This window comes from Cygnus atratus, chromosome 3, assembly GCF_013377495.2.
Source record: "Cygnus atratus isolate AKBS03 ecotype Queensland, Australia chromosome 3, CAtr_DNAZoo_HiC_assembly, whole genome shotgun sequence".
NCBI lineage: Eukaryota > Metazoa > Chordata > Aves > Anseriformes > Anatidae > Cygnus > Cygnus atratus.
In genome coordinates this window covers 71,089,654-71,102,222 of record NC_066364.1, presented here as the reverse complement: position 1 = coordinate 71,102,222, position 12,569 = coordinate 71,089,654, and the positions used below count along the sequence as shown (strand labels likewise).

Below are 12,569 nucleotides of genomic sequence, written 5' to 3'. Positions count from 1 at the left end.
TTTATAATTTTTGACCCTACCAATGCCAAACTCACTGATGACCGTCCAAGTATACTCATTGATAAAAACTTTATGATGTCATTTTGGAAGCAGACATTACCATATTCATTAATATGAATAAAATTCCATATTACAAGTAATTACATAGAAAAGTATTTCTGGAGCTTTTAATTGCTACTGCCTGCTTGTTGATTAAAGGAGACTGTTCTTTTAATAGAACAGAACAATGTTAAGCATTCATATGAATTTTCCAAAAAGCAGAAAAATGAGTTGAGCTTTGAATTCAGACACCAGAGTTGGAAAGAGGGGGATAGAAGGGAAATGTGACATTTATTTTTCATCTCCACTTACCCTGTCTCCAGACAGCTAAACAGTTCCATGTAACTGGTGGGATTTGCTGAATGGAAGCTCGTAGAGCTTGAACCAGAGGAACCAAACAATTTTCCGTGAGGGTTTGCAGATACTGGCCCCAACACACCACAAGTAGTTTAATGCAAGAGCTGTTAAACTTGGGCCTTTATGAGCTGTACTCAGCTGTGCAAGTCAATGTGAGAGAGAGACCAAAACATGATAATAAGTTAATAATTTAGTCAGCAACTGCAGGTTCTAGCAAGAACAATTGCTTGGCCTGTCCTGGGGTTAATCATAGTTTGGGAGAAATCCATGGCCAGCAAAAGGGCCTTCAAGCCATTCACCATAGGGCAGTTGTTACTTCCAAGGCAGAGACAGCAATTGTGCAGTTAATGCTCAAAAAAAGTTAGTTTACCCACTTTTCTGAATAATGATTTGTCTTTTCACTCTTGGGTAGATACGGAACATGCATCCCTCTGGGCAGCGTTAACGTTTGCATTGTGTGCGTTGCTCTGCTGATCCCTGCAGTGCTGCAGGGCCACGTGGCACTGAACTACAAGCAGAAGGCAGGCAGGGAAGAGAATAGTGGAGTAAATAGAAGTAAATTAACCTTTCAAATCTGTCTCCTCTGAAAGGAGTGCAGCATTTCTGAGTTCATGTACTTTTCCCTGTTCTTCGACTGCAGTTCACTTTTCTAACTTGCACAAGAATGATGAAAGCCTTCACAGGGAAGTAACGGGGCCTAAAACTGGTATGAAATCAGTGTGTTGATCTGGCTGTTTGCCTTCAGATTCTGTTTGCTCGGTGTATCCTATTTCAAGAATGAGTTGGAAAGCAAAACTGTGTGGATGAGTCTTGTGAGAACAAGTATGTAACCATGTTAGAGGCTAGGGCTGACTGAAAAATCTGGTTTTTATGGACTTTAGCTCAGAACAGTGCTTCTAAATGAAGATTTCTCTAAGTTTATTTATTTATTTATTTATTTTAGGGTATTTTCAACTACGTGTACATTCTGATTGTGTTGATTTTTTAGCTGCTGAAAATGCTGCTCTCCCTTAGGAATAGTGTGAGACTTTCTTTATCACTTCAGTCCTCAGAGCTGATGGTGCTCATCACTACACTGACTTTACTTCCCTGTTACTGGAACTAAAGGGAGTTCCAGGCTGAAAAAGCAATGTTCTTTTGACATACTTTTAAATGTGTGGAAGCTACTTAAAACTATGCTTGTAGTGACTGTGACACCACCAGAAAGGACTGTATCTCGCCTTGAAATTACTCAGACTTATTCACAATTCCTTCTTTTTCTCTGTGTCGTGTTACTCCCAGGAGGAAAACAAAGCTGCAGCTTTGTGCAGGTCAGCCTTTTGCAGCCAAATGCTGAGGAGAAACTCTTCTTCTTGGGTGGGAAGGTATCAGCGTTTGGGGGAGGTATTGCAGAAACTGGGAAGGATTCTCTATATTCAGACCACCCACCAGTCTCTTTTATTCCATATGTTCCCTCCGTGCTCAGCAGGAAAAGTGTTACCTAAATAGCAGAGACAAAAGCTGAGGAGGTCTCCAGATGGGGAGGGAGCCTCTCAGGGTCGTCAGAAGGGGGGTTGTGTCAGAGTTGCTGCTCTTCTGCAGGATCTTATTCAGCCTTAACTGAGCAAGGGTGTTCTCAGTCTGGTCGGCTGGATGGGGGCAAATGGGTTTTTCAGGCTGAGCCAAGATTTCTATAGGAGTGTTTCTGGTGGTGTCTGATGCTGGGGAATATTGCTGCTCCAACCAGTGCTCAAAACTGAACAATCATCTGGTACAGAACTGTCTTCGTCAGAGCAGATCCTAAGCCGCCATTTGACCTGGCAAATCCCTGGAGATAGCCAACTCATTTGTCATGTGAACACAAATGCCTTAAGCTTTGTTTTTGCAGACTTTGTTTTGGTAAAAGCACCAATCCCAAAACAAGGGCAGAAATCCTGTTTGGAAGTGGAGAAGCCCAGGAAACAATTCAAAACTCCAGCATAGTTCATTGGCTCTAACTCTAACTAATGAATGGTCTGTATCACAAATGTAAAACGTCTACGTTTGTGTAAGCCACTAAAACTAAAATACAAATTGGAGCATATCTAGCCTCCCTTGCTCCTGCGTAGCATTTGCTTGGAATGGAGTTTACTGAATGCATGTCTGGGTGTCCCTGCAGTCCTCAGGAGAACTGAAAGCTTGTGGCTGCTCTTCAGCTGTCAGTGCTGCATGCCACTTTTATGTTCAGTATTGCTTCTTAGAAGATGAGGAAAGTAACATTCAGGAAGAATCTATGCTGATGCGATGTCTTCCTCTGTGTGCGTTTTTTTCTTTCTTAACTTCTTTCTAATGTTTCTGAAGAGGTGTTAACTCATTCTGTGTTCAGAGAGAGGAATTTTAATGTCCTGTAGGTGCAGTTGGTTTCCCCCCCACTCTCTCCTCCTTACTACTCTAACCCCACTTGTGCTGGACTTTGAAACCATGCGCTGGTGATGTTTTGCTACTGTTATTGCATTGGCATGTACGTGGGCACTCAGTAGTAGTAAATTACAGACCATTTAATCTGGTGTTACATGCCTCATCATTCAGGTTAATACCAAATGATTTTTTTCACTATTAATGTTATTGCAGTGTATGTTAAATTAAGTGAACCACCCTTTTAACTAGATGTAGGGGTTTCTTTTTCACAAAATTCTAATTCATTTTGTATACAAGAATTCTGCTCAATAGAGCAGAATCCTGGAGCCTGGAAAGTGCCAGTTTTTAGAGGTGAGAGCTGCTTAAATGTACTAGGTACAGTAATAAGTCACGATTAATAGAGATTTTATTATCAAATGCACAGAAGGCTACAGATATAATTTTTAAAAAAATGATTGCTGAAAGTTGTTTTTTTTTTTGATTGATTGCTGAAAGGTTTTGATTGCTGTTAGAAATCCATAAAAATGCTTTCTTTTCATAACAATCTGGATCTAACAGCAAAACTGTAAATTTAGTTATGGGCTGCCTTGGCAACGTGTCTCCTCTGCCTGATTACTAGGGAGTATTACGCTGTGTTCACTCCCAGAAAGGAGGGCTGCTTCTGTTGAGTACCTAACACGGGAGGGCAATGTGTGTACAACACTGCAGCTTGATTTTTTTCTGAGGGTGTTTTTGATGGGAAGCGAAGCAGTTTTGGAAAGGAGAAGGGAGATGTTGGACGAGGACCACACCATGCTGTGGAGAGCGTGCCCCTGAGTGCAGCTGGGAACTGCAGGTTAGATTCAGTGTTGAGGGAAAAGGTACTGGTGACTGCAACAAGGGAAGACAAATCATGATGCAGGAAGTGGCAGCAGTAGAACATCACTTCTAGCAAGTAGTTTATATTTTTTCCCATGTAGTTAATTAAGTGCTTTCCTGAATGGAGTGAAGAAAACTAGGTTCCTCTTCCTGAAGTTAGCTTATTCTTTACAGAAAGAATTTTTTCGGTTTTCCCTTTGCCTATTCCCATCCCCCTGGACTGTGTTTCCTGGTTAATTTCCTAGTGTCCCTACAAGATCACAACATACTGTTTGCCTCAAAGTAAACCTTGCAGCACATCACCCCTTCAATCCAACTGTTGTCATATCAGTACCAAACATTCGCTCAAATGCCACTTGAGAGGATCATACGGTAGAAGGCAGGTGAATGTTTCACCTGTACTAAAAGATGTGAGTTACAGTGAATCAGGAAGAAAAAAGTTCAGAATAGAAAAGAGAAGACCTAGGAAACAGAACAGTAGTTCAGTTCACTCATCTGTCAGAAGCGGGGCACAAAGGTGCAGAGCTAGTGTCAGTCTCTGCTAAAAAGAACTTAGCTTATACCAGTAAACAGTTTCTTTCACCATGCAAGTGATAAAGTAGAGAGAGCTAAGTGCATGTTAGTCTCAAATGGGTCTGTAACATAAAGTGACTGGAGTAAAAGTAGGGTTGCTGGCCCTTGTCAAGGATTCCGTGCAGCTGTGCAGGCACTGCAGGGAGGAACCGTCAGGTCAGTGTATTTCTGAACATGATAGAAGAGGATTTTGAAGATAGATTTTGGAATCTGGAGGGGGGTTGTTGAGTTAACTGGGAGGACAGATTCACACTATTAATTCTCTAGTAATTCTTCATTGACTAAAGGTAGTGCATTAAATGATCTGTGCCACTGATGTGTTCAGCAGCACGGTTAATGTACTGTCAATGGCTGCTGGGAGAATTTGTTGCTTTTGGTGCTGGAGATTCAGGGTCTTGGCATGAAAGACGTGAGTTTCGTGGTGCTCACAAAATGATGCTTGTACTTTGTGCGCTGCTGTGGCAGAGTCACAAAAGACAGTATTTCTTTATGTTGTGTGGATGCTCGGTGTTCAAGGTTTTAGGTCATATCAGGTGCATGTTTGTCTGTGTTCCTGCATTTTTCACCTGCTTATTTTGTTTTACTGTGCAAAATGATTTGAAGTAGAATTTTGTGTTTTCAAACACATCAAAGGTCCTTAGCATTTAAGCATTTGAAACATTTCTGTCTTAATGGTAGAGCTATTTTATTTATTGCAGTCCCTTGGTTTTTGTACTGTTCAGGACTTTAAGGATGCTTTTATGTTGATTCACAGGGCTCACTTGGAGGCAAGTGCAGAGAAATGGAACCGATTACTGACATCCCTGGAAGAGTTAATCAAATGGCTGAATACAAAAGATGAAGAACTTAAAAAGCAAATGCCCATTGGAGGGGATGTTCCAACCTTGCAGCAACAGTATGATCACTGCAAAGTAAGTTGCATAACTTTTATAGATACATTTCCTACTGTGCATGATAAAATTAATCAAATTGAATATAGGAGAAATGATGAACGCTTGATCCCAGTATTAATTTCTAGAAAAAAAATACTGTTCCAGGTCCCTGCTCCTTCTGCTCCTCCACTTGCCCAGTAAAGCACAAGTGAGATGCTCTCTTTGAAATTTCATCAAAAGGATCTCTGATGAATATTTTCAGTCCAAACACATTTTTGATATATTTCTTGATGGTTTTGGACTCCTGTTGGGTAGAACTGTCATTCTATAAGTAAAGTTAAAGAAGGTTCACAAAAGTAAGAACTGAACAAGAACTGTAAAAGAAATGTTGAATGTAAGTTCAATAAGATGATGTAAAGTGACGTTCTCCGTATTATTAGATTGATCATTAATAGCAGCCCTCCACCCCATGCAGATTCATAGTGCAGTCAAAACTGTAAGAACTAAAATTTACCTGTGCCCTGTACTGTTGTAAAACAATTCTTTGTTTGGTACTAGTTCTTTGACATTTTGATACGTCTGAAAATATCAATTCTTAAGTATTTTTTGACAACAAAAATGCTACATCCACAACGTATCTTCATTTATTTAAAGTCTATCTCACTAACTCTAATTCGTAATCAATTTAGGACATATTTGCTATTGGACAGATTCATTCTTGTTAAGTTTGTTCCATCTTGTTGTCATATTTATTCTTCTGTATGGTGTAGAGAGGGAAAGAACAAATGCAGCTTTATATAGCTAATTGCATAACAACTATGTTTCCCTCCACCAACACAACGCTGATGTCTTTTCTGCTATGGTATTTAGTGAGGGCAAAAACTGGATTTGGGAAAACATTTAAAAATACAGGAAAATACTCCGAAGAAGTACAGAAAAAGTAGTCTGACATGAGCAGTACTTTAGAGACTTAACTCCAAAATAGATGAACTTAAGGAAATCTGCATAAGCTTACCCTTAATTTAGTTTTTTAAAATAGTTATTAGCATAAACTCAGGATCTTTGTTTCTTGAGAGTTCATCTCTTCCTGTTCTTATCCACTTTAATCATTATGCTCTGTTAGTAGGCACATCTGCTGTGAATGTTTTATAATGGTGGATTACTAGTGCAGGAGAGCAATCAAAGGCTGGAAGAGATCCAAAGATGTTTTAAAGGAGGTCAATGGGAGATGATAGATTTCTACAGTTCATTTTCTAACAGCTTATTTGTGTCTCATACTAGATTATCATATATGCATGATAATAACCAATAATACTGCTATAGTGTGTCTCATTTGAAGATGTCAAATTGTTATGTAAAAATGATAGTTTTTATAAGTCATTCCAGAGTAGAAAAATGTTGGAACAAGCGTGCTGGGTGGGTCATTTGGGTCAATAGTGAACCGCAACAGTGAGAAGGAAAGAGAGAACTTCTAGGTTGTTTAACCCTTATGCATAGTTTTAAAGAATAACTGTTGTTATATATTGACGTTAAGATTCTAATAAGTACTTTCAGGAGTTTTTAGAGATTATTCTTTCACATTTCAAAAAGGCAACATTCTTGCACTATCACTGAGAAAGAATATTGGATATAGGTGTCCCAGCCCCGTATTTAACAGGACCTTTATTAATGGCCTACAACAGCACAAAACTAATGTGATTCTATCACTTTGTTCTTTGTACCTATGCAAGCAACAGCTCAGTATTCAATTGCACACGTATCTCAGATGAAACTGAACAATTATTTTTTAATAGGTCATAGAATCATAGAACTGCTTAGGTTGGAAGGGACCTTAAAATCATCCGGTTCCAACCCTCCTACCATGGGCAGGGACACCTCCCACCAGACCAGGTTGCCCAAAGCCCCATCCAACCTGACCTTGAACACTTCCAGGGATGGGGCAACCACAGCTTCTCTGGGGAGTCTGTGCCAGTGCCTCACCGCCCTCTGAGTAAAGAGCTTCTTCCTAATATCTAATCTAGATCTCCCCTCTTACTGTTTAAAACCATTCCCCCTTGTCCTATCACTATCTGCCCATATAAAAAGTTGTTCTCTATCTTTTTTTTTATAATCCCTTCAGTCTCTCCTTATGTCTGGGATTGAACCCAACCCAGGTGCAGCACCTTGCACCTGAACTTGTTGAACATTATCAGGTTCACATGGGCCTGCTTCTACAGTTTGCCTAGGTCCCTTTGGATGTCTTCCCTTTCTTCTGTTGTATCAACTGCACCACTCTGCTTGGTGTCATCTACAAACTTGCTGAGGGTGTGCTCAATCCCATCATCTATGTCCCGTAGATGGGACAATCCGATCATCTATCATCTATTGATAAAGATATTAAAGATCATCAGTTCCAAGATGGGCCCCTGGGGGTCACCACTTGTCACCAGCCTCCATCTGGACATACAGCTGCTGACCACAACTCTCTGGCCCTGGCCATCCAGCCAATTCCTTATCCTCCAGATAGTCCACTCTTCTAGAGATAAGAGATAAGGATGTTGTGTGGGACTGTGTCAAAGGCCTTAGAGAAGTCCAGGTAGATGACACCAGTTGGTCTTCCCTTGTCAGCTGATGCAGTCACTCCATCGTAGACGGCCACCAGATGGGTCAGGTATGATTTGCCCTTGGTGAAGCCATGCTGGCTGTCCTGGGTCACCTCCTTGTCTTGCATGTGCCTTGACATTGTTTCCAGGAGGATCTGTTCCATGATCTTCCCAGGCACAGAGGTCAGGCTCACTGGTCTGTAGTTCCCTGGGTCTTCCTCTTTAAAAATGGGAATGACGTTTCCCTTTTTCCTGTCATCAAGGACTTCACCTGACTGCCAGGACTTTTCAACTGTGACGGAGAGAGGCTTGGCAACTCCATCAGCCAATTCCCTCTGGACCCTGGGATGCAGTCATCAGGCCCCATGGATTTGTATGTGTTCAGTTCCGTCAGGTGGTCTTGAACCTGCTCCTTGCTTACAGTGGGAGGGAATTTGCTCCCCCAGCCCCTGCCTAGAGGTCCAGGGACCTGAGAGATGTGGGGAGCCTGACTACCAGTGAAGGCTTAGGCAAAGAAGTCGTTGAGTATCTCAGCCTTCTCCATGTCTGTTTGTTACCAGTTCTCCCCCCTCATTTATCAGAGGGGGTACACTCTCCTTGGACTTTCTTTTCTGACCAATGTACCTGTAGAATCCCTTCTTGTTATTCTTTACATCCCTTGCCAAACTCAGTTCCATCTGATGGCATCCCTGTGCTCTTCCCAGCCCCCATGTCCCTGCTTCCACTGCCTGTGCATTTCCTTCTTGTGCCTCAGTTTGACCAGCAGGTCAGCCAAGATGGTTTCCTGCCTGTCCCTGTTGTTTTAGCAGGAACCAAGAGATTCTCATACATCATGTGGTATTACTGTGCCACACCAAATGGGAACTTTTAACGAGTGGTGTTTCACTTTCTATTGAACTGCTGCTTATTAGTCATTACCAGAGAAGGGAAGCTAGGCTGCAGCTGTCCGCTGATTTGATTCTCTGTGGCAGAGCTTCACGCTGTTTCTTAGCAGGAACTCTTAACTCAGCACTGAAGCTGTAGTGTATTAATTAACTATAACAAGGTTGAAAGTTGTGTTTTTTCAGGTGGAAAGTGAAAAATGGAGGAGAAAGAACCAAAGCCCTCTGCAGGTCCTTCTTCCTCCTCCTCAGTATAGTTTAACGGTTAGTCTGGTTAGGATGTGGAATAGAAATGTCTTTGTGTAACATAAAGTTTTATGCCTGCATTTTTTTTCAAAATCTTCCACCAAATCTTCCCTTTCAGCAGATTCTTTGTAAAAATAACTGTGTGATTCCACACTGGCAGTCCCTCTGCGCCTTGTGTTGGGATCACTGGCTGGTGTCACTTGCACTGCATTTAAGGTGCTGCTTTCGGTGTGTGTCCTGTGTTACGTTTTCAGAGGAGACTTGAGGCACAACTGTACCAGATAAATATTGCAGATATGACTTGATTTCTCACTCTCAGGGGTACTCCCTTTATTCCTCCTGTCATCAGCAGCTGACCAGGCACTTTAAATGCCACGTTTCTTTGCCCACACTTCTTCAAATATTAAGCCTTCTCAGCATTTCACATTATCTGCAAGATTTACTTTTTATCAGTCTTTTTTTATAACCCCAAAAGAGCTTCAGCAGCACAAGTCAGCTGGTGACTCCTCTGCACAGGGGCTGGGTGCCTCTGCTCTCCCATTTCCTCTAGTTTCACATCTGAGCTTTGCTTTCAAATTGTCCTCATGCAGATTGAGCACAGTTCCATACATCATTTTCTCTCCACTTCTCTGTGATCCCTTTGCTCTTATTTCCAGCTTGCTTACCTGATCTTGTCCTTGCTAGTACTTCAAAACGTAAGTGGTGAAATATTGGCTGAGCTCTCTAAGATGCAGGCCCATGATATTCTCATTTCCTGTCCTTCATTTTTAGGGCCCTCAATCTTTCTCATCTTAGCATTGCTCTTTGCCTCTAGTTACTCGATAATCATTCTCCTTATTAACCTACATTTTTCCCCCTCAGTTACATAAAATGATGTCTTGCTTGCTTCAGCTTAATGGCACTAACCTAATCCCTCTTTTCCTCTGTTAGCATCTCCCCCACTCAGTGCTTGGCTTCAGCGGTGTTAGATAAATAAGTACAGTATTATGTGACAGTTTAGGTTAGCTCACGTTGTTTGTGTGCTGCTGGGATCTGTTTGGACAGGAGGAAATAAATGATTTGCAATTTGATTTTTAAACTTGTTTTTGTTTTAAATATCATTTTCCAATGCCTTAAAAACACACATTACCCACAGCAGTGTTGTTCACATGAATCAGGGTTACAGATTTAGCCCAGAATTGCCAGATCGACAGAAGTCTTTCAGGATGTAGCAAATATTTATAAATATTTCGTACCGATTTTGGCGCTGTTCAGCCAAAGTTCCATTACCTATAGCAGGTCATAGTTGTATCCCCTACTAAATGCCAAGCTCAGTCAGTGAGCACAACCTGTCTGGGAGTGTAGCTGTGCTCTGTATCTTGGAGAGGGCAGGGCAAGAGGAAACTCATTTAAAAAAGGGACCTCAAATTTCCTATTTTGACTATTCTTGAAATTTCTTTGTCCTTGAGAGTGGGCTGTGCTGTTAGTCCCAAGAACAGTGGAAAAATCCCTAAGTGCTTTGTTTAAAAGTGTCGGATCACTGAGAAGAAGTTTTAGATAATTTTTGAACTCAAGTAGTTCTGTGTGAGTTGTACCTGTAGCAGAGGCTATATTCACACTGACAAAGTATAGAAAACTCAACTGTGAAGGTGCTGACACAGGGAATGGCTTATAAGGAAAAGAAAGTGAAGGCAGCTCCCTTTTCAGAGTTGATTACCAATGTTGTTTTTTTTTTTCTTCTGAAATTCCAGTTTCTCATTGTTGTTTGTCCTTACCAGCTTAGGTTTTTCCTTTTCATTCTGTTCTTTCTCAGTCTTCCTCAAGAACATTCGTGTAGCGTTTTAAAGAGTGTGATGCAAAACTGTTCTGATCAGCTGCATAGACCACGCCAAAGAAAAACAAACCAACCAACAACAGAAATTAAATAAAAGCAAAACAAAACAAAACAAAATGCCTTATGTAGATATTTTATGCTGCTGGAACAGAAAAGCTACAAAACTACTGTGGAAAATCAGCCTTAAGTTTTTAGAAGTACCTGGAGTAGCATCTGTGTATAAGGGAAGACGATGCAGATGCTGGCACCTTGTTCACTTGGAGATGTGCTGAGAGCTTCGTGTCTCACTCCTCCCATGAAAGTGTTCCAAACTGTAGCTTTTTGAAAGTGTTTTTTGTTGTTGTTGTTGTTTTCCTAAAACAGAAAGATGGACAAAATGACAAAGATCTGTGGTTTAGGTTTCAGAGAGAGAACAGGCAACGTTTCAAGTGAAGCAGAATGGGTGCCTTCTCACATAAATCCCGTTGGCATCTGTCTGCATAAATGAACAAATGTCTAGCTAATACTAAATAATGCATGCATCTTGAATCACAGAGATGCTTAACTTAGCTTCATTTGAGTTCAAAATGAATTAGCCAAGGACCTGTGAATGTTTGAATGATAATTTTATGTCTATGGTTGGATAATTAAGATAGTCATCAAACTTCTGAGGGTTGCTGCCTATGTATTTCTAGTTTCAAATTTGGTTTGTTAGAGCAGTCAGATTATCAAAAGTTGGAAGTATTTCTTTCCGGTTTATTTAGCTGTTGCCACTTTATCAAAAATGTTAGCATAGCCAACTGGAAATTACTTTCTACTTGTTATCCCTTCAGGTTGCCTATAATTGCATTGTTCCCTTTACCAGCAGGAAAAGTCTGTGAGGAGAAAACTTTCTTCTAGCTTTAATTTCTTCGTGCTCTGTTGGTGTACCCGCCTGACTCTGGGGAATGGGTTTAGCCTTTGAATTAATTCCTGCTTAATTATTCTAGACTTGTTTTTCTTGGCTATTTTCTATATTACAGTCTGCTTCCACGACTCTTATTGTTAGAAATTTCTGACCAAAAATGAGTATTTATGATATCTATCTATCTGCCCTAGTCTGTGCTCTAATTTAGTCTAGGAAGGGCTTTATTAATTTGTTACACATCTCATCTTGTAAGGCATGAGGCATGAACAAAACTTGTGTGAGTAGAGGTGGTCAGCTATGTTGCCCACGTACTAATTTTGAGCTGTGAAGGGGTGAGAAAGGAGAATTAAATAGACTGTCGCTGGACGAGGAGGATTGATGGTGTCTTTTGCTGCAACCTGCTCCGACAGGCAAGGGTGCAAATGCAGTGGGAGCTTCAGTGCTCTGCACCACGCTACATGAAGGAGCTCTTCAAAGTTAAGGATGTGTCTTTAACTGAGACTATTTTCTCTGAGGTGTCTTAAAGAAGGAAGAGGCGGAAATTGTGGGCAGGAATGCTTTGTTACAAGGAAGAATGTGGTTAATGTTTGAAGTTAAATAAAGAGTTCTCAAATGGACCTGACTTAAAGTCACTGCTCAGTAACGATTAACCGGAATTGATTTGTGTGTTAAGTGAATGATCGAGGTGTGTATCAATCTGCTCCCCTGGACTTTTTCTCCAAAAGAACGATGTGTGAACAAAAGCATGTTGTAAAGAATGAAGTGTTAAGTTAGGATGTCAGTGCAATGTATTTTTAACTTAGCCAAAAAGTGTTGCTTCTGGCTGTATTTCAGCTTGTTCCCAAAAGTGCAGTTGTCTTCTGATAAGTCAGGGAAGTTGCAGTGGATCAGTGCTTAAAATAATAAATAACCTGGATAATGAAAGAACAAAATATTCTGTCACTAATGCAGAGAAAAGCAAGCTGTTTTGCTATGGAAAAAACATCAGACACTTTTTCAATACAGTAAATAAAATATTTCTGGGATATTGCCTTTTTATTACTTGTTGGTATAGGTATATATCAGTATATCCATCTTGTGTTACTC

At 40.7% G+C, this 12,569-nt stretch overlaps 1 protein-coding gene across 6 annotated transcripts in view; it reads left to right on the top strand.

Annotated features, from left to right (window-relative positions):
- The window catches only part of UTRN (utrophin), a 370,686-nt gene that overhangs the window by 243,690 nt on the left and 114,427 nt on the right, over positions 1–12,569 (top strand). For all 6 annotated transcript variants that reach the window (XM_050709839.1, XM_035538805.2, XM_050709840.1 and 3 more), the window contains one exon: positions 4,958–5,114. In XM_050709839.1, the coding sequence (XP_050565796.1) occupies positions 4,958–5,114 (157 nt within the window). The remainder of the gene's footprint in view (positions 1–4,957; positions 5,115–12,569) is intronic.